The sequence below is a fragment of the Strix uralensis genome, chromosome Z (assembly GCF_047716275.1).
Source record: "Strix uralensis isolate ZFMK-TIS-50842 chromosome Z, bStrUra1, whole genome shotgun sequence".
NCBI classification, from domain to species: domain Eukaryota; kingdom Metazoa; phylum Chordata; class Aves; order Strigiformes; family Strigidae; genus Strix; species Strix uralensis.
The window spans coordinates 15800514-15823266 of record NC_134012.1 but is presented as its reverse complement, the minus strand read 5'-3'; the positions used below and the strand labels follow the sequence as shown (position 1 = coordinate 15823266).

At 37.1% G+C, this 22753-nt stretch overlaps 1 protein-coding gene across 6 annotated transcripts in view; it reads left to right on the top strand.

The window, feature by feature from the left end:
- Positions 1-20978, top strand: part of IQGAP2 (IQ motif containing GTPase activating protein 2) — a 132206-nt gene extending 111228 nt beyond the window's left edge. For all 6 annotated transcript variants that reach the window (XM_074855449.1, XM_074855453.1, XM_074855454.1 and 3 more), the window contains 18 exons: positions 396-467; positions 622-691; positions 1014-1222; positions 1947-2096; positions 2860-3023; positions 3667-3891; positions 4503-4643; positions 4968-5052; positions 6638-6870; positions 8481-8613; positions 10969-11071; positions 11967-12108; positions 15307-15394; positions 16263-16475; positions 17813-17973; positions 18817-18960; positions 19470-19578; positions 20042-20978. In XM_074855449.1, the coding sequence (XP_074711550.1) occupies positions 396-467; positions 622-691; positions 1014-1222; positions 1947-2096; positions 2860-3023; positions 3667-3891; positions 4503-4643; positions 4968-5052; positions 6638-6870; positions 8481-8613; positions 10969-11071; positions 11967-12108; positions 15307-15394; positions 16263-16475; positions 17813-17973; positions 18817-18960; positions 19470-19578; positions 20042-20155 (2556 nt within the window). In that variant the 3' untranslated portion in view covers positions 20156-20978. The remainder of the gene's footprint in view (positions 1-395; positions 468-621; positions 692-1013; positions 1223-1946; positions 2097-2859; positions 3024-3666; positions 3892-4502; positions 4644-4967; positions 5053-6637; positions 6871-8480; positions 8614-10968; positions 11072-11966; positions 12109-15306; positions 15395-16262; positions 16476-17812; positions 17974-18816; positions 18961-19469; positions 19579-20041) is intronic.
- The last annotated feature ends 1775 nt before the right edge of the window (positions 20979-22753 follow it).

Here is a 22753-nt window from a genome sequence, read left to right as displayed (position 1 = left end):
CTGTCAAATCTATGTGGCTGAAAAGTGTTCACTTTTTTGAGATGCTAATGGAATACTATGTAATGAACAGGTTGTAGATCACAGATGGGATATTGATCTCCTCTCTCTGAAGGAGACTGGTTTAGAACTGAGAGCTGAGACTTGAAGATAGGAATTACTTCCAAAGATAATGCTACACATGGGTGATAGGGCCTTGAACTCAACTTGCTATTTCAGTAGAAGTCCGTTAATCTGGTCGCTGGACCGTAGGAGCCCAGTGGTACAGTCATCTATGGCCCCGAGCATGAAACAGTATGCCTGCAGAAGAGGACTGTCAGAAGCAAGATTAACACACACACACAAAACAGTTTGTGCAGTGTCTGTTAAGTTTCCAGTTAATTTTATTTAATTTTCAGATTCAGTCATGGGTAAAAATGTGGCTAGCAAAGAGAGCTTACAGGAAACGACTGCAATACTTTAAGGATCACGTAAGTCCTTTTTCTCCATTCTGAACATGAAGCATTAAAAAAGGGTAATATGACTGTGTGGGCAGTTTTGGGAATCTCAGGAAAGAGGGTGCAGGTTCTGCAGTGTGTTTCTGAGCAGAAATGTGTTATAACTAGATTCTTTTGCCTAATCCAGAATGATGAAATTGTGAAGATACAAGCATTTCTCAGAGCAAACAAAGCCAGGGAGGACTACAGAACACTAAGTAAGTGGTAACAGTTGAGTTGTATATTTGGGGAGAAGCATGCTACTGTGTTCAGCTTTTTTTTTTTGTTTAAACTTTCACATGTGATTTCTCAGTCTCCTATTCCCCTTCAAAAGTCAGGTGCAAGTGTTTGTAAACCTATTGTTTTACATCTGAAACTATTTTGGATAGTTGTACTTACTCAGTATAAAAAAATATTGCTCTAACTGGCATAAACTTCTCTCTACAGTTCCAAAATTTTCTGCTCAGTGATCAGTTTTCTGGGGGTTTTACGGATGTTCAGTATTATGTCAACTAACAAGACTATTTACTTCACCTATAGTTGGTGCTGAAAATCCACCTTTGACTGTCCTGCGCAAATTTGCCTACCTCTTGGACCAAAGTGATTTAGACTTTCAAGAAGAACTGGAAGTAACAAGGTTGAGGGAAGAAGTGGTTACAAAAATTCGATCCAATCAACAGCTGGAGAAGGACTTGAACTTAATGGATATAAAGATTGGACTGCTGGTGAAAAACAGAATCACTCTTCAGGTCAGCAGGCTCTGTTCAGACTCTCTTGGTAGCATGCACTAAGCACTTCCATGTGTTGAAGGAGCTCAGGATTACACAATCACAGCATGACTGAGGCTGGAAGGGACCTCTGGAGGTCATTTGGCCCAACCCCCTGCTCAAGCAGGGCCACCCAGAGCAGGTTGCCCAAGACCATGCCTTTGAATATCTCCAAGGGTGGAGACTCCACAGTCTCTCTGAACAACCTGTGCCAGTGCTTGGTCACCCTCAGTTAGTTAAAATATTTCTGGTAAATTAAGTGGTTTTTTTGCATGGCTTAAGTAATCTTGTTGAAATATCTCGTGGTTGAGGTTGTTCTGTTGCCCTGAGTGGTATGTCAGTTTGCTACTAAATGTCATTCTTCGTTTTGTTATGCTAATTGCTTGGCAGATTTTATGCATCTTTTCTGTGGTAGAATGGAGTAGATTTCTGATCATATTTGAGAGCTTGTTCATTGTAAACTAAATGATGAATGAGTCTGTACATGAGAACAAGTTTCCCACATAATCATTATTGTCAAGCCATACGGGTGACAAGATAAAGATGTCCAAAAGACTGGTTAGTAAATAGAGCAGCAAATATATGACGTTGCTCATAAAGGCCCTTGGAGGAATATTGCATTTAACATGGCTGGGAAAATGTTATTTTTTCCAATTTGCCTTTTTTTGTGGATATATAATCTAGACTTTTGATCATCTGTCTGCAGGATGTGGTACTGCACAATAAGAAACTTAACAAAAAGAGCAAAAGTCAGCTGGAAGAGATGGTTATGGTTGACAAACAGGGTATCAAAGGTTTGAGTAAAGAGAGAAGAAAAAAACTGGAGGCGTATCAAAATTTATTCTACCTTTTGCAGGTAAATCTTAGTGTAAAAATTAACATGGCAGCAAATTGCTGAATAAAAACTAAAAATACATTGTTTGTTCTGTTTTAGTGGTTGTAGTAGTGCTTATGAAAATATTTCCAAAGTAGTATGCAGACTGCAGCAAATACTATGATCAACTTCCAATATTTCCTGCAATTGAGAAAATCCTTGCTGTCTTTACACTGTGCAAGAAATATCTTTTTTTTTCTTGAGAATAACTTCAGTCCATACTGAGAAATATTTTCTTCCATGTATCTTTTAGTCCACGTAAATTACTGTCATTATTACCATGCATTATATGTGATGGAAAGGAAGTTCATATAATGCATCTGTTCTTATGCTCTTTTTATCTCATCCCATTGAAGTTTTTCTAGAAGAATTTTAGATCTTTCCAGGACAGACACCCTCTAATACTTAAGTGGACATGTAGTTATGCAATGTCATCTTGGTAGATAGCCATTGTCGCTTGTTAAATTGTCATTGTCATCAGATACATAGACCTGATGCACAGAGGTACTGTTTGGAGACTACAGATAAAATCCTTACTGTTGCTGCTCACAGATATCTAATTGTGCGGTATCCAGTGTTTCTTATGCATTAGGATTTGGAAAAAAGTAAAGCCATGGTGGAAAAGTGACATATACAGGATTCAACATAAATGCTTTTGGTGTTAACAGAAATGTAGAGAGCTGTCCCCCAGGTGGGGGTAATTTGTCCTGGACAATAGTATTCAATTCATTTGTTTGTTTCATAGACTAATCCCACGTATCTGGCGAAGCTGATTTTCCAAATGCCACAAAACAAATCAACCAAGTTTATGGATACAGTCATCTTCACTCTATACAACTATGCCTCCAATCAACGAGAAGAGTATCTACTTCTCAAACTCTTCAAAACGGCTTTAGAAGAGGAGATACAGTATGTGCACTCACAAGAAGACTTTAGCTAATTTTTGTTGCAAACAGTTCAATGAATACTTCATACCTAAAAGATTTTGATGGTTAATCTTTAAACTGCTCTAGTAACAAAAATATGTATATAATTTTACAGCAGTTTATTTTCAGGGTAACTTATTCATTAACTCAAGCTATTTCCAATTCAGAAAAAAAAAAAAATTATGGTGGTCAATATTTTTTTATGAAAAAATCACTTGGAAAAAAGGAGACACTAGGGTTCCTTGCTTTTGTGCTTGTGTATTTAAGGATGGAGAAAGTCTTTTCTTTCTCTATGTAAATGTATGTTCAGTAAGTGGAAAATGGTGGCTTATCCTGAAACAATAAAATCTTATGCCCTTAACAAGTATTTACTGAACAGGTATTTGGGCCTGAATCAGGATATATATTAAGTGCCACTGACTATGCTATGTTCCAGGGACATTATTGTAACACATAATGCATAAGCAGTAGTTTCTATAATCTTGTTTTATATGAAAGCCTAAGAAATAAACTGTATAAACAAGTTTCAACATAGAAATAGGATAATTTAAGAAGTGTGGGTTTTGAAAACATGGATAACTGCATACCATAAGTCAGATCTGAGGACTCTTCTGTTCTTGCTACAGCTCTAAAGTAGACCAGATACAGGATATCGTTACTGGAAACCCCACTGTCATTAAGATGGTTGTCAGCTTCAATCGAGGTGCTCGTGGACAGAACACTCTACGCCAGCTCCTGGCCCCAGTGGTGAAGGAGATCATGGAGGACAAGTCCCTCATAATCAACACTAGTCCTGTTGATGTGTACAAATCATGGGTAAACCAGCTAGAAATGCAGACCGGTGAGGCCAGGTGAGTGAGGAAGCTGGATGTATTGTACCATTTAAATACTTGAGGGATCCCTCCCTTCTGCTTGCCCTTTCCTACTCTGACAAATTGCACTTGTACCCATGCATCCCTTCCCCATCTTCCTGCAGCAAAGTAAGAGTTTTTGGGGAGAGGTGCTAGAAAAAACAGGTACTTTAACCTGCTCTGAACAACAAAGGGATCACTTTCCTGGTCATGAACTTCACAAGTCAATTACTTGATCTTTACAGGTGTAGTAGACTATGCCATGGAAAAATTTATAGCCTTTTTCCATACAGGTTTTATAACAGCATGTTAGTAGTCCTAGGCTCTTGAGGAGCTATGCTGGGACTGAGATGTGGAGATGCATGCCTTAAATTAGGATTCCCCTTTTGTAATTAAGGGACAGTACCTGATAGCATGTGCACCCCCACCTAAACAAACTGCCCCCTTCCAAAAAAATGAAGTTAATGCATCTGAGACTTTCATTACTTAGCCAACTTCAGCTGTATTGGTCTGAATCTTTTTCCTGTTTACTGATGGCCCTTATGAGAGAAAAAAAAAGTATTTTATTCTCAAATACATTTAGCCTCGTTTAATATCTGTTTGCTTTGCAGCAAATTGCCATATGATGTAACCACAGAACAAGCATTAACACACACAGAAGTGGTCAGTAAACTGGAATCATCAATTCAGAGTTTGCGAGCAGTAACTGACAAAGTTCTCACGTCCATATTCTCTTCTCTCAATATGATGCCGTAAGTGCTGAGTTAACTCTCATGTGCACAGTGAAGCTTCGTTTGAAACTCAGTGATGGAGATCCTTTCAAATTACATGGCTTGTGACACATGCCTCTCTAATTACTTCCCCAGTAGAGGGAGTGGTTTCTCCACTTCTACTCAGTTTTAGCAGCCTCGTGAATATCTCCCTGAGTTGAACCTTTTTGTATTTTCTATTATTGTCTTGTGTTTTAAGTGGCATGGGGAAAAGCCAATATCCTGGATGACTAGAATGATTTTTTTTTTTCCATGTTTTGTCTAATTCTTTCCAATGCTTTTCCTTTTCATCTGTTCTACATGTAGTTATGGAATGAGATACATAGCCAAAGTTCTGAAGAGCTCACTCCATGAGAAATTTCCAGGTGCAACAGAAGATGAACTATTAAAGGTAGGCTTCTGAGGACAAACTGCCAGCAGCTTATTCTTTTAATGCCAAAGGGTTTTTTTATTGGCAGTAAGCAGTCTAAGGAACTGAGAACACCAGCATTGACCAAAGGAATTTGGCACTTCTTGATTTGCAAAAGGGTGGTGGAAGGGGAGGAGAAGGGAACTCTGTTGCCACAACCTGGGTGCTCAGCAATTCTTATGGAAGACAGTGCTCAACCTGGTTTGGATAGTAACTGTTCTTAGGAGATTGGAGTTTAGCTGAATCATCTTGGATTTAGGTTTTGTACTACAGTCCTCACTACCAGCAAATCCTTTCATAGAGAACACCGTGGTCTTCATTTCCACCATGAACACATCCCCCCCCAGAAGTTGTTAACATATTTTAAAATAATGTGTTTTTTTAAATTGCATTAATATTGTAATTTAAATACAATAAGGAAGTGTTCTAAAGAATTGCAAGTAGATCATTACATTACACTTAAGATGCTTGTAAAAGTTGTAGGAATGACATTTGTACAGACTGAAGAGTAAAACGTGAGTGATAAGTATGGTACCAGCGCACTGGCCATCACTAACCTACCACAGCCATGGTACCTCTTCAGGATTCTTAAGAGAATTGCTCCATGAACCTTCAAGCTGAAACACTGACAGGTCTCTCAAGTTAGAAATATTTGTACTTCAATAAAGATGTTTTCATTAGTGTTTAATGAAATGGTTCTAAAATTACAAGGTATTCATTTCCCTATTTTTCGAAAAGATACTGTTCAGTCTTTTTAGAAAAGAAAATATATATATATGCAGGTGACTAGAGGACTTCAAACTCCTCAGCTGAAAAATTAATTCTGATTGTGTGTGTTTTAACAACACATTGAAAATCCTTGCAAGTAGCATTTATGGGGTACTTTAGTACACTACTTCAGCAATACAGATTAAGGCATTGCTTAACTTACAAAAAAAAAAAGTAGAAAATAGAGCATAAGGCACCCAACTGAAAGCCTTTAAATGTGTAAACTGGAAGTTCTGAAGGTGACTGCACATAAGCTGAGGCAAATTGCAGAAAGAAAAGTCCTGCCTGTTTCTGAGATCAGGAATGATTTGAAATCACCATCTGCACAATACAAGTTACTGTATCATCATTATAGAAATTGCAGTTCGGAAAATAGGGCTGCATGCAGTCCTCATAGGAAACAGTGGGTCCCTTGTCAATGAATGCATCAAATGCTGGCAGATAACTGTAGCACTTGAGAGAACAAGCCTCTGAAGCTGAAACTTGCAAAATCTAGGAGAAAGAGTTGTATTTGTCTTTGTGTTCAACTCAATGCCTTGCTCTAGCGGATCTAAAGCCAGCAACAAATTGAAATGTGGTTGTAGAAGTCCATAACTGATGTTCACAGAGGTGTTCTAAGAGGCACAGCTTATAAAAGACCATTGGCTCTTTCAATTAGCCACACAGGTAACATGTATGTCTTAGGGGTATTTCTAGCATCAGTTCCTATGGCCTAATTCAGAAGTAGAAATGATTGATCATGTTTTGTAAAATGTAATTACTGTAATCAAAGAGAAGATCTGTTAATTTTTACTTCTAGATTGTTGGCAACCTCCTGTACTATCGCTACATGAACCCTGCCATTGTTGCTCCTGATGGTTTTGATATAATTGATATGACAGCTGGGGGACAGATACACCCTGACCAGAGGAGGAACTTGGGCTGTGTGGCAAAAGTCCTTCAGCATGCTGCTTCTAACAAACTCTTTGAAGGAGAGAGCGAACATCTATCATCTATGAACACTTACCTCTCACTGACATACCAGAAGTTCAGGTATGCAAAGCACTTGGAAATACCTGCACAGTAAGAGCTCTCCTTTAGGGTGAGTAAGGCAGGTGGACTCCTCTCCCTGCTCAGAGTTAAAAATGTTGAGTGATCTGCTGTAGAGAAATTCTCACTTCTGAGGAAGTTGAAGCAGGAGTAACAGGTTGTATTTCTGCTTGAGCATTACTCTGAGAACTGATCCAGCTCTGCTGGCTTGATTATAGTAAGCCTTACTGCAAACACAGATTGTGAGAGCAGTGTGGGGTGATTCATTATCCAGCAGAAATAATGTGTTCTTTGGGTCGGGAGGACAGCTGAATGTTTTGTCTAAGGAAAAAACTTACTGGTCTCCTTAGACACCAATGGCAGCTGCTCTCAGCTGCCTGTTCCCCTTGTACTCACCCAGCAACTGCAATTGAAATATGTTAAAAGCTACCAGCCCTGCCTAGATCTTTTACTGTGCATTTATGAACTTGTGTAGACATTTGTCCAAACCCTTTGTAAACCTTTGAGATAATCACTCTCCACAACCTCCTCCTGTAGCAGTATTCAGAAATTTGCTACCTGTCAGTTAAGAGTGCTTCCTTTCATTTATTTGAAATTAATATTTTCCTGCTAGTTTCATTGCATACCCAATTATTGTGGGATTTGATGAACTAATTCTGCATTTATCTCATACAACACCGCTGTGATTTTGTACCACTTGATCATATCCCTCAGCTTTTTCTCTCCAAACTAAGGAACCCCAGACTTCTTTTTTCCCTAATACCAACTTTAAAGGTCTTCTGATCCTGAAACATGCATCTCCTCAACAGTGCAGGGCTGGCCCAGTGGGAGCAGGACAGCTCCTATAGCATCCCTGTAGGCCTCATCTAAAACCCTGTTTCTCCCGGCTGCTCCAATTCAGGTCCTCTCACTTTAGAAAACAAAGTGGTCCTCTGACAGGAGGACCTCACTGTTTCTTGGTTGTCTGTGCCCATCTCTGAATCTGTCAGTAGCTTGGAGAAACACCATTGTCTTCTTGGGAAGCAGGTGTCAGCTCTCCATGTACATGCTAGTCATGTCAAAGTAATGCTTCAGCCATACGTTCCCTTTTTTCCTCTCAAGATTCTTGTATTTATAAACAATACCACACTTTCTGCCATTTCAAGCAGCTCAGTTTCTGAGTAACAGTGATTTAAACATTTGTAGGCCAAGTGGTAATTTTGTGCAGCTATTTCAAACAACTTCTCACCACACTTCATACTACAAAGTGCCTTCGTAAAATTGGGGGGCCTTTCTGTGAAAATCCTTTTGTAACTTCTAAAGCATTAAATACAGACTTCTGTAAGTGTTTAAAATTTACCAAGTTTTATCACTCCTTGTGAAATAAGGAGAAAAAAAATTTACCTTTAAAACAATCTTTCACCAGGTGTCCAGGAAGATAGAATGCTTTGTTATATGTATTGATGAGTAAATGCATTGCCTCCAAAGCTTTCTTTCAAACACTAAGTGTAGATTGCAGATTATAAGAGAAATATAATGTATGTCAAAGACTTGATTGTGGGTTTTTCTTATACAGGCTAAGTAAAGTGAGTTTATAGGGAACAGTTACTGAAGTATTTCTCATTTTCTCTTAGGAATTTTTTTCAAGCTGCATGTGATGTTCCTGAACCCGAGGAGAAATTCAATATCGATGAATACTCTGACATGGTGACCCTTAGCAAACCTGTCATATATATCTCAATTGAAGAAATTATCAATACCCATTCAGTAAGTCAACAGACTAAAGTGTATAGATAACGAAATACTTGCAACAACCAGTCTCTGGGGAAGGCTTAGTGTTTGTTCTTTCTTTTGAAATAATTTATTCAGTTCATCTTTGAAATGGTCTGGAATTGAGTATTTTTCCTAGAAGACTGCTTTGATATAAAAGTATCATCTTGAATAAAAATTAGAATATAGCAGTTTCTAATGGGAATGAGGAACATTTTTGGTTTTTTCTAATCTAGTGTGACATTTCTAACTTATTTGTACTTTCAAATACTTTCCTGTCTTGGAAAGTGACACCAATTTGAAGAAGCTCCTTTGACTCTGGGAATAGAGGAAAATCTAGTGTATTTCACAACTCTGGCATTCTGTCATGTTTTGTTGGAAGCAGATGCAAATGTCTGACTTAGAAGGACTGAAGCTGTGGCATCCCATCAGTTCTTTGTCATGGGTAAAGAACAGATAAACTGTACCTTGCAGTATGACTCATTAGGGTGTAAGTTCAGCGTCTACTACATGGTCCTCCTAAAGCTGGGATATTACTATCTGGTTTTTGGCTTGCAAACTGTCCACTGTTGTGCCTCGAGCCACTCCCCGCACCCCTCCCCCCCCGCCCCCCCCGAAAAGCCCCCCAAAAACCCAACACCCCCAAAACCCCCCGAAGATCCTCTCATATTGTCAGATACACTACAGAAACGGTAGAGTACCCAGCTCTCAGTACACCCCATTACAAGTTAGCTTTATTCAAGTGAAAACTAATAGCCTAGTCTGCTAAAAACAGACTTGCTGGATTGTCTTTGTGCCTATTCTTTCTTTTAATTTTTTTAAGGCATAGACCTATGCCTGCATGTTTATGATCCAGTGGTTACATATAAACACTAGTCTTGGTCAAATATTCCTTTTAGTGGGTCTGTTGCATGTCTAAGATGTTATTTGAGCCTAATGTGATGAACTATTACTATGCAATTTTATAGCAGATAAAATACTCTATAGAATATGAAGTAACTTAATGAAGGTAAATTGCCAAACAAAGGAGCTCAAGGAGGTGGTCTTTTTTTTGATAATGTGACTATGCGCACTTGCCTGCCTAGAGGAAGTAAGCAATTAGATCTGAGAACTATATACTGTCTGCATGCAGTATATTTACCAGGTGATCCTCCTTGTCCTGTGAAACCTCTTCCAATAAACTTCCTCCGAGAGACTGAGCCTTCATCTGAGTTGTCTTCTCCCACTGCACCTTCCCTGCAAGTGTATAGTGTCAAGCATGGTGGAGTTTTAATCAGTACACATAGTGTCCCTCAGCAGTTCTCACAGCATCTTAGTCAATGTTACATACAGTGTGGGGTAGCTGCTGCACATAAGAGAGAAACTGGTTTTAAACAAGTTAATGGTTATGGGCTTATAATTCTCACTTCCATCTTGTAAGTATGCCTGAAATGCCTTTCTTTTATGGATGTAGGTTTCTTGTTAGTAAGTTTCTAGTAACAAGTAACTCTTGACTGACTATAGCCTGAAGTGTTTAGAATCCTGGAATTTTTGCCTACTGTGCATGCTGTAGCTAAATTTCAGTGAAGCTTGGTGATATTATGTCTTTCCATCAGCCCTCCAGGTAAGGAATATTGCTTCTGTGGGAAACGGACTGTTGAATCTAGTGGTCACTAATGCTGCTGTCTTTATCTACCTAGCATGAGGTTGCTTTTCTCACAGATGGTGAGAGTCTGTTTTCAGGAAAAAGTTATTGCCCTGTTCATGCTTTTTATTAACTTGGCTAACCAGTATTTTTGTGGCTTAAAACTTTGAGAATGTGTCCAAGTGCAATGGAAGTTATTGTGAATATGTTCACAAATCTCTTGCAACTTCTAAGTCTATTAGAAATTGTGCAGCAAGTGCTGCATAGCTAGTTTTTCATTTACCAAATAAAGCCATTTCTGAAAAGTATCACTGATGCTATTGTAAGATACTGGAATGGATATACAGAACATAGGTATCTTTCTATGGACCTCCAACCCTGTCTTCATTCCTTTGTGTGCTTAGTTCAGGATGCAGCACTGAAATACTCTGCCCTTTACTCTGTGATAATTTCTTAGTCTTAAAGGCAAATCTTAAACATCTGCTCAGCTGTGATGTTCAGCACTCCAGAGACAATTGCTGGAGGAGCACAGCAAGATGTCTTACAGTAAAAGCAGTTCTAAACTCACAGTCCAGAACTGAGCATGCTTCCCCACCTTGGATCCTCCATAATCTTTTTCACACTAGGTCTATGTTTTTCAGCATTTAGTATCCAGATTTATTTACAAGTATAAAGACACTGGCAATGTTGGGGTTTTTTTGGATGGTGACTTCATTTACATTTTATAGCTACTATTAGAACACCAGGATGCCATTGCCACTGAGCCAAATGACCTGCTGAACGAATTGCTGGAAGGGCTGGGACCTGTTCCTGATGTAGAGTCTTTCCTTGGTATGCTATTCTTTGTCTTTATGGTTAACTTCACTCTAGGGGCAGAATTAAATTGGGACTTGATTTAAATACTGTCATACTTCTCATAGTGGCAGCTTCTTCATTTACTATAGAATTCTTTTCTTAACACTTTTTGTAACATTGCTCATAGTTGAACCTTCTTCTAACTGCAATATTCATTCTAAAGATTAATGATGTGATACAAAATCCAAACACTAATAATGTTTTCAGAAGAACGATCCAGTTCTGCTCAAATTGCAGATAGAAAACAAGTGATTTTTAATAACCTGATCTTAAGATTTGCTAATTTTCGCTAGAAATTTACAAAAAATGCACAGAGATTTCTTAATAGCCATTTTTTATTTTGACATTTAATTATCCAAATAAAAATGAAGTTTTAAAAAATATGCAAATTTATTAGAAAGATATAAGGAATAAATATGACTATTTAATTTGCCTTAATAGTAGTAAGATGTGAACTGTTTAGAAAGTAGCTAGGATGTCATGGATAATACTAGCTTCCAAGTGAACAGCCGGTTAACATAGCTGCTACTGCTTCATTTTTCACTATCATTTCACAGTAGGATAAAGGATGTTAAATTGTTTGTGTTCTTCTTTGAAAAGAAGACATGTGAGTCTCTTGCACATCAGTAGTTTGAAAAGTAAGAATTGGTGGCATTTCCAAAATAATCTAACCGGGCTTATAAATAGTTGACTTACGGTTTTGATTCTTCAATGTACAAAAAAAGACTGCTTCTAAATGGTAGGAATGGGTGTGCTATTTAATAAACAATATTTCTGATGATTTACAGTGGTTTATCTAGGCTCTTGTTAACTTCATGCATTGAATCATAGGAAAGTTGGCAAACTTGAAGTAAAAGATGTTTCCTTACAGGGGAAGGAGCTGTTGATCCCAATGACCCTAACAGGGAAAGCACACTGAATCAACTTGCAAAAACAGAGATTTCACTGTCTCTAACAAGCAAATATGAGTTACGAGAAGGTGAAGATCAGGATCTCAAAAGCCTGATGATAAAGTAAGTTTTGTTCAAAAAAGCCTATATTCTGGGAATGCTTTTTGTTTGTGGTGGTTTTGTTGGGTTTTTTCAAAAAAGTTTCTTCTACCATACTGTCCTGCCTAAGTGTATTTTTGAGGTGCTGAGTGAACTCAGTTTTCAAAAGCCTATCTGTGTTCAGTCCTACCCAAACTTTTGCAAAAGTCAGAGAAATTATCAATTCTTCCAGAAAACTTACAGAAAGATAAACATCCTGCCACTTGTGTTTTGGAGTGTGACTGGATCATTATCTAACCTAGTAAGTGCTTTTCCATGAAGTTGTAAAAGTATTCTGCTTTAAAACACCACAGCCTTGGGAAAGCAGAGATGAAAAGCTGTATAGCCTTATAAGTGACAGACAGTTTCACACTGTCCTCTGCTCCCCATCAGAAGAAAACACTTCCCTGACGAACTGCCATCAGGTGTTTGAACAGGATGCAACTGTCACTTCAGAAGGAATGGTGCATGCTTTTATCCACAGGGAAAAAAAAAAAAAATGATGCTTATTCTATTTGGTGAGCAAATTAAGAAATGCCTACTGGGATACACTGGAATATAGATTATAGCTGAAAATATTTTCATAAAAGCACTTAGTATCAGATTATTGGCACCCCTCTTTTGAAGTTATTTCAAGCTGTCCAGAATAAGGATTGGCTTATTTAAGATGCTGCTGCTTCCTGAACAAGGGGGAGAATGGGATACTGCTCTCCTCTATTACTATGCTTCTTTTTAGCCCACAGGTGTGAGGTTCAGAAGTTCACTTTAAAGAAAAATACAGCAAAAGGATTTCATACTATTGCAAGCACTAGGAGTGTAGATACAGGCTGTAATTCAACTCTAATCTATTAGTATTTTTTTTTCCAAATAAAAAATCAGTAAACTGAATTTATTAGGTAATATGTGAAGTTTTACTTCTGAGGAAAGTTCTTAGCTATAATGAATGTAGTAAGTTGTGCAACTTCTATAAAAGCCATAAATGCCTGTTTAAAGTCTGGGAAAAAAATCTGATTTTCAGTGCAAGAAAACTCTTACTATTTATCCTAAAAGGAAGAAGAGTTTTTCCACTGTAATTGTGCATATTTGATCTGAATCTTAAACAAGAAAACACTGAGGTTTTTCTGAAACTTGCTATCAAATATATTTTGAGATCTAATTAAAGGGAGTACAATGACAATGTCAAATCTAAACTGTGTTAGTCACTTGGTATTCCAGAGACCAAGGCTCTAGAGCTGCTCTTCTGGTTTTGTAATAAGGATATGCCTGCTGCTGTCCCTTAAAACAAATAAAATTGTGCTTGCTGTCCTTTTCAACTCTGTGTAGGAGTAAAATGCTATCCCTTAATGGAATCCCTAAAAATGTACAAAATCAAGGCCAATATAAATGTCTGTAATCCCCTACACTGTGTGGAAATATGTTGAAACAATAGCATGAGAATTAACAAAAGAATTTAACCTCTATATCGCATAAGTGCTCTCAAGAAATATTCTTATATTTTGAGGAAATGTACTAAATAATCTGACAGAACACTAATTAGCAAGCTGTGTTAAATTGCAGCAATATCAAAAGCTAAATACTTACCGCTACCTTTTACACAAAAGATGTGTAAATACAGATGCTTAGCTTTCTCATCTTAGCTTCAGTCTTTTACTGCAACTGTGAAATGTTAGGCACTTGGCTAAAATTCAAGTCACAGCTGATTCACTGAATGTTCCTTCCTTCTCTGCAAGTGACATGCCTCTTCTGTAGAAATATTAATATATTTGCTTTTTAAACGGTTTTGTTAAGGCTTCCGTGAAGAACCCTAAAATATGCTGGCACCCCTTCTAGAGGACTCCATATAAGGCGCCCAGTCTCTGTGGCTTAAGTGTGCAGGTGCTGCTTGCCAAGTGGCAGGTTAAGGGGTAGTCATGCAGCCCAAAGAGGGGTGTTTCTGGAAAACAACAGAGCCAAGCAGGTTCGGTACATGGGGAGAGGATGCTGAAGGGAGAGAAAGTGGAAATAAGCCTCATGTCTCACTGACTGTATCAGCACCTGTTTCTAAGGCAGTGCATAAAACAGTAATGCCATCCCACGTATGTTAATGTAGACTGTGTTGGTGGCCACCAAAGACTGACTAAAAGGTTGTGTCAGGCAGAGAAAGCCAGCAATGTGTTGATGTAGCCCAAGTGAAACAACTCTAGGAAACTTTTCTGGTTTTGTTTTGGGGTGTTTTTTCTGGCAAACTGGAGAGGATTCCAAGAGAGTTTGCAAAGGGAAAAAATACATTTAATGGAATTCCTTCAGAAGCTGTTGAATGTGCTAGAGCCACTCAGTGCAATTAACACCAGCTCTGGATGAGCAAACTAGTTTCCAGGAGGTTTAGCAGGTTGCCAACATTTTAAACCAAATCATGAGGTTTTATCACAGAAGGCTTAATCATATTTAGACATTTTCCTGGGAAACCTAAACTGCATCTTCAAGTTTCTGTTAATTTTTAAGAAGAGTAAGTTGCATCTAATTTGTAACTGTCCTCTAAATTAGCAGAATTCTGTAGCAGGATGTTCTTGGAAGTATTATGGATGAAGAGGCAGCAGGAATGAGATAAATTCTTACCAAAAAAAGAACTGGCTTACATATCAGGGTGTAGCAGCTTCCCTTTTTTAGCAAGGAAATGCTCCTTGTCTGTTGCCACTAGATAAATATCTGCCTTTAAGTGGTGTGCATAAATGCACTGCATTGGATGTAAAATTCCTTCAGAAGTTCAGCAGTTTTGAGTGTATTTCTACTTTATTCAATAAATATGACCCTTAATGGAACCATGCATAGCTGAGGCTTTGCAAAGATTACATTCCTATCTGTTGTTTTGTCACAATCATAAATAAAATCCACATGTGGGTTGCTGCTTGGATTTTTGTTATGTTAACAGTAACTGCTTTACTGTGCTAGTTGGTTAACTCTTTTCTAAAAGAAAAGGGGGACAAGTATGCATGTATTTATCTATTCAGACCTGTGCGGAAGTCAGATGTTCAACATTATTAATGAAAGCTCTGAAATATAGAAAGCTAGGAAACATAAACATTACAAAGTATACATAATAAAGGGGGAACTTGCCACTTTTACTGTCAAAGAAATGCACAAGTGATCCAATAAAAACTGTTTTGTAATATATGTTTTGTAATATAAATATATCCTTTTTAAAAGGACCAAAAGACTTATTGTGGATGTGATACGGACACAGCCAGGGGATACACTCTTAGAAATATTAGAAACACCAGCCACTGCACAACAGGTGAGTGCTATACTGTGCCTGGATAGGGAAGAAAGTATATATTTTATTATAGCTATTTGAAAGCCTTAACAGATCTCTGACAGCTTTCTCCACTGCTTTATAATAATGAAATAATTGCTGCTGGGTTTAGACTATTCAGATCTGGAGTCTTCATGAGACTTTCAAATTTTCTTTTACTGTGTAATTGGTAACAGATTCAGAGGAAAAGACAAATTAAGTCTTGCTGTCAACTAGCACAGCTAGAATAGAATAATATTTCTTTCTTTATATATTTTGTAAACAGGGTCTTTTCTCTCCCATGTTATAATACAATCAAATAGCCTGATGTGAATCCTGCTAGATTTTTTTTTTCTCATGAAGTTCAGTATCTTAACTCAAGTTCCCTGACACCTAGTTTATTTGCTTAAGCAATGCAAGCAAACATCTGTCTGGGGAACTACTGCTATCCTTGGTATGGGAATTGAGTGGGAAGAGTTCCCAGCTGGAGAGTTCCCTGTAGATATTGACACAGAAAGCTACATCTCAATAACGTGCACACTTTAGCTTACCTCAGTGTGTGTGTACGTAGGTCACAACTTTCAGGTCTGGGCAGTCTTCCCACAACTAAGTGAAGTCATTGAGTTGTTTGGCTGATTTTAAGCATGTTTTGATTAATTGAAACACATGACTAGGTGTCATGATTAGTTACTTAAGGTATGTCAAAAGATAAAGTAAATGGAGCACTTTCAGACCATGTAGTAAGAGGATATAAATAAAGCCTGCACCCTGATTCTTGATAATCTTCTTTGAGAAGTCAATGTACTTGAGTGCCTAACTGTTGTTATGAGCTGGAAAATAACTGTTCTGGATTATTTTTTTTTTTACCCAGGAATCTGAGCACTTGAAAGTTGTAGAAAAACGTGCCATCTTAGATTCCAAAACTCCAGAGAAAATGAAGCACAGTCAGCCTATCTTTGAAGGTGGACAACTACCAATAGAACAAAAGAAAAGGAAAATTCAGAGAAATCTTCGCACATTGGAACAAGCAGGACTAGTGTCTTCAACAACAAAGTACCAAGAAATTATAAATGAGATTGCTAAGGTAAGTGGAACATACTTCCATGCATATTGATGGGTTTTAGACATCTAACCCACTTAGGTATGTACAATACACATTTTCCAGAGAACGCTAGACTAAATCGCTGAAGTATCCACATAAGAAACAAATCATCTTTGTTTGCTGACAAAGTGAAAGACAATACGCTCATGCATAACTACCTGAACCGAATAACATACAACTTCATTATCCAGATTTGATACTGATGCTGTTCTTACTTCTCCAGTACAATGTGTTTCAGTATAGCTTTCTGTATTTTAAAAGCAATCAGAATTATCCATGTGTTTTAATTAATTAATGTAGTCTTGGCAAGATTTAAAAAGACTTAAAAAAACTGCAAAACATTCTCCAATTGGTATTAACACTGATCTGCAGTGGCTGGGCAGGACACAAGGAGAATACTGGGCCAATCCAGTGCCCACCCTGGAGTTGATAAAGCACCAGGCCTGTTGTGTACAAATCAGCAAACCCTGTTCCAAATCCACACACAATACTGGCTGTAAGAATCTTGGTCTATTAGATTATCTTTAATTATTCATGAGTAATATTGGATTATCTTCAATTACGCATGAGTGGTTTACAATATTATAATATGTATTTTTTTAAAGTTGCAGATATATGCAAATATATAAATGAGTTAATTACTCATGTGAGCAAGTCTCTAACATAATTAAGTATGTCATGTTGCACCTACTCTGAAGTGCCATTATAAAACCCTGTTTGGTTCAGGTGTCTACATCTGCTTCTCCTTGAGACAAAAACATTCTACATATGTAGAATGTGCCCTATTCTTATTTATTTCCTATCTATAAGCCCAGAGGCTTTGTTTTGAGCTGTTAAGGCAGTCTGAGGATTGGAATGAGCCTTAGGACTGGAAGTTGCTTTTATTTTACTTTTGACTACCTCAACTCAACCATTACCTTCAACACAAGCTCTACTTTAGCAGTAGCTAGTTTTTAATTAGAAGCCTAAGCTCTCATTTCTTAGGCTTCTCACCAGGAACTAGCTGTGAGAAAGCTTCCCTTTATGGCATGAAGATGACATCTTCCTTGTGACTCCTGTGTCTGTCATGCCCTGGAGATCATAGCAGAGTTCAAGATACCACCACTTGTATACATGAGCAGCAGTGTGATTGTCTTCTCTACAGTCATGTAAACTGTAGTGCTCACTACTGGTGCCATGCTTGTGAGAACTAACATGAGAGTTAATGCTTTTTCCCAGTAATTAAGTCAGGTTGTATAATTACAGATTTAAATGGTAATAAGCTGAGACTTTTTAAAATATCAAATTAATAAACCAATTGCATTAATAAATTTATTTAGGATATCCGGAATCAAAGAAGATACAGACATCATCGAAAAACTGAATTGGTGAAACTCCAGCAGACTTTGAATGCACTTAACTCCAAGACAGCATTTTATGAAGAACAAATTAATTACTACAACACCTATATAAAAACTTGTTTAGACAACTTAACAAGGAAGTGAGTTGAGTCGTCTTGTCTTTTAATATTTCAGTGTGTTTTATCAGGAGGGAGAGCAGGTGTAAGTTGAAAGTTTTGATTCCAATAGATCGACAATGCACAGATTAAAAAGTCCATGGGAGTTGTCACTGTGAGCTGAGTCAAAACCTGGAAAGTAAAGTCTTGCATTTATTTAAAGGTGCCTTACAGAAAGAGGCCTGAGATGTATATATGTTTTCAGTATATTTAATTGGTGCTACTTTGCAGATCCATTAGCATCCTTTGAAGTCATGCATCTTTGGGAAGTAATTATTGATTTTCTTCCTTCATTAAAGGATTGGGTTTTGTCTTTAGAATGAAAAAGGGGGAAATAAATGTCTAAAGAATTTTACTTTTCAGGTATGATGCAGTTACTTGAGAGCAAGCCCTCCTGCCAGTGCCACTGAAGTGTCAAAATGAAAGCATTTTACTGACATGAACAGGAGCTTTCCCAGTGCATACCTCATTGATCCAAAAATTAACTCTAATGGCCAATCTTATTTAACACTATGCCACTGTATGCTTACAAATTGCTATTTTGAAGTTATGATTGTGGACTCTTTTGAATCAAGGTCGCATTTCATATTAGAGTTTAAGCAAGTGCTAAAAAGCATTGATTCAAAATCATTGCCAAAATGTTTAGACTGTTCACTGTGTGCTAAAAATCCCTCTAATTCTTAGATTTGTTCTGAATGTTAATTCTGTTCACTAATAGTAGTTCAAGAAGACAAACAGTGAAGGAAAGCTAAATATGGCTAGAAAAATAGTCAAAGTCTAAAAGACCTGGTAGATACATCAAAAGCCTTTTTTCTTGCTCTCTTCCAGAAATTCACGTAGGTCAATTAAACTAGATGGAAAAGAGGAAGTGAAGGGAAGCAAAAAACTGAAGCAGACCTCATTAAAGTACACAGCTGCAAGACTGCATGAAAAAGGCGTCATCCTAGAAATTGAAGATCTTCAGACCAACCAGTAAGTGTGGTATAAAACAATTCAGACCATTTTTTAATCTACAGCTTCTTAAGGGGCCTGGATTTTGTTAAATGAAATCTTTTTAATTTCCTGTGTCACACCTAAAATGACCTTACACTTTTACATTCAGAAGAATGATAAGGCCTAATTGTCATAATTCATTTTTTCCCTTTTACCTTGCTATATGATTACATTGGGAAAATATGTGAACAAGCCTATTTTGACATTAGCTTAGATGGAAGCAGTACAAGCAGCACACTCACTGCTAATGACTGACTGCCGTTGTAGCAGTTATTTTTTTTCATTTACTGACCAATTGCCTTCACGTAACTGAGTATACACCTGGGTTTCTGCACTTCCTCACTATGGTAAGGTGAATAGATGTGGTGGTTGAACATCTGTTTTCTATCTATCCACTTCGAGGCCACTGTAGTGAAAAATCTGTTCTCTGCACCTTTTCATCCATCTGCACAGCGTACATAATCAATTACCCTTCTTTTTGTTTCAAGGTTTAAGAATGTGTTGTTTGATATCACACCTGGAGAAGAAGTGGGTGACTTTGAAATCAAAGCAAAATTTCTGGGGGTTGAGATGGAAAAAGTGCAGCTCCATTTCCAGGTAGAGTTTGAATTTTGTAACTTTTCTATGTAGTCACAGTTGCATTGCCTCTAAATATAAACTATTTCAGATTTTTTTTATATGTATTCATGAACTATTCAATCAGAACAGAGCAACAGATCATGTGGGGAATAACTATATAACTTCTGTAGGATGCTGGGCGTGGACTTGGGTTAATGTTTATATTAGGGCAACTGCACAAAACCAAATGCCACACTAGTTCAGTGGCAAGCAGCAAATACCAAAAGAAAATGAAAATACACAAAACCCACTATTTCTTCAGGTTTTCTGTTACTGAGAGTCTACAATTTGGGACCTAGAGGACATGTAATATTTTCTACACCTATCCAAAAGTTGCTTGTAATTGTTTAAATTGTGAAGGACCTGGAGTTTGAGATTATCACATGAAAATGACCCCATCTTGTATGGATTCAGAGACTAATTATTTTACTTCTGATTATAGGATTTGCTTCAGATGCAGTATGAAGGTGTGGCTGTAATGAAAATGTTTGATAAAGCTAAAGTGAATGTGAATTTGCTCATATTCTTGTTGAATAAGAAGTTCTATGGAAAATGAGTGTCTTCAGATACCATGGATTGCATCCATCAGTGGGAAGTCTATTCAGTATTTTTTTTGCTTTTAAACATTTGTTTGAAGTTTGTCGCTGAACGCTTTGTAACTTTAAGAAAAAAACCTAAAACAGCAAATGTTCAGAGGAATGTACACAGTGCCTTTTCAGCATTGATAATGAAGCAGAAAAAGAGAAAATGGATTAATTTAAACAGTTCCAGATTTCATTGGTGTTGGTACTTTCAAATCAAAATATTGTTTAGGACACTCAGCTATTGTGGTTGTATGGATTTTAAGGTAGGCAGAAATTGAGTTTAGTTGAATACATAAACCTCTTTCTATTAAAACATTATAAAATTACCTCAGATATATAATATAGTTCTTATTAGACTTCTGAGTATTTACGAAAAGAAATCCTAATTTGTTTCTAAGTGATAGTTTGGGCAAATATCTAGTTACATACAAAGCCTACTTTCTGGCAGTTGTCATCTGTAAAACAAACTTATTGTGCAATTCAAAAAATTTTATAGGCAATTATAAAGTGACAATAATGTCTTACTGTACAAAAATATATTTTGTGATTCATTCCTACTAAATGCACTACTGCCTCGTGTAAAATGACATTTTCTACTTTCACAGCCTTTGGAGTGGTATTGGGGAAATCTGAATAGTGAACAGTTGTTGTTCATTTTAAAGTATTTGAATACGTAAATTGTGCCTGTCTGTCTTTTTTTGTAAGAAAATAAATGCAATAAAATCAGTATTTAGATTGGTTTTTTAAATGTTCTTTGGAGATTGTTCTATGTAAAATAAACATTACATAGTTAAACTGGCTTGGTTCCCAAATTTTGTTTAAAAGAGTCATTAAGGCAGCAATCCAGACGGTAGTGAAAGAACTTTTCAATGCTTTTATAAAATTGAATCTACTTAAGCTTGATTGTCCTCACAGTACACTTCGAAGGTTGCTCAGCAGTGAAGACTTCATGGTCTTTATGCCATTGAATGTGATGATCATTTTGCTGATGAACTACCAATCATATCTACAGAGCAAAAGCGTGCACAGTAGTTAATGGGATAAATACATAAATCAAGAGAAAGTATTCCCTACTCTCACTTTCCTCATGACAAAAATTTTAAAAGATGGACAGTGAGGCATTCTGGAATGCATTGTAAAAGCAAGTATTAAACAAGTATTAATTCTGAAGGTGGAGAAAACCAGTGCAAAGTTAGTGGCAGATATATAGACTGAGTTTAGTTGGTATACTGACTTGTGTTATTATACAAGCTGAAAAAATGATTACGCTTACTAGAGATATTCATTTATGCATGACATTGAATTTGAACACTTGACTACTTTAAAACAGCTAATACCACTTACTTAAAACATAAACAGCTCCTACGTGCTTCCATTTTTCTTCTAGCTAGTTATGTATAAGCCATTTTAACATGATATAAATGGTGAGTATTAATACGTTGGTTCACTTAAAATAGCTGGATGGGAAGGTGAAAGCAGCACTTTAGTTTTCTTTGAAAGTAAAAGTGAGTTGTACTTGAATATGAATTAAACTCACAGTCTTTTGTTTCCTTTTTATTTGTAACTGACTTGACTAATCCCTACATACTTTTGACAAATTCTAGCTGAGTAGGTAAGTCTGCATGGGTAGGGTATTGATCCTAAGAACAGACCTTTAAGTTAATGTGTCAAAAGCCTGGAGTTCTGCTGGTGAGACATACTAGATCCCCACAGCTTTTGTGGGAGTAAGTCACTCCTGGATATGCTGTTCGGTGTAACGCACTTGACATGTCTAGTGACTGCTTAGTTTTAATGCGAACAGCATGTTCCTCAGTTACTTCCTGATGTATGAAAGCTTAGGAAAGCTTATTTGGTGTCCAGGTAATGACATGTATGAAAGGTACAGTCTGTGTGCTAGCTCTCACCTTTTCCAACCATTTCTTCGGTTTCCTGCTCTTCTAGTGCACATCAAAGAATAACTTCCATTTAAGCTTCTAAAGGAGTTTAAAGAAATTTTTTCTTAATTAACTACATCAGTTTAGGGCCTTGTCCCTGGACAAACAATGAACCCTGCTTAAACAGGACTGACCACAATGATTTCCACCTAAATATAAGATTGACAGTAGTACCAAGTACCATGCAAATGAGCAAAGTAATTCTGTGCCCACCCACTCCTGTCCTGTGCTGCTGACAGCTACTAAATATGACAAGAAAGGCTTTTTATAGGCTGCTGTAAATTGCAATTTAGGGTCTTTAAAGTTAGATAGGACTTGATGAAACCAGTTTCATTCATGAAATGGTCTTGTGGAAAGACTTGTATTGCAAGAAATAGGATTAAAAAGTGGTAACTGGTAAAAGCATTAAAAGTCATGAACTCTTCACCTCCATTACAATCAGTTTATCTCTAGAGAAAGTAGCAAGCTGACTTGCATAACTACAGGATACAAAAATTAACTTTGTTCCCATATGCAGACAGAAAACTTAAACACAGACTTTTTTTATTCACTCACTGTGTTTATAGGAACCTAATTTACAAAGATGAAAGGACATAGCCCTATGACTGTTATATGCCTTATATCCACAACTAAGTT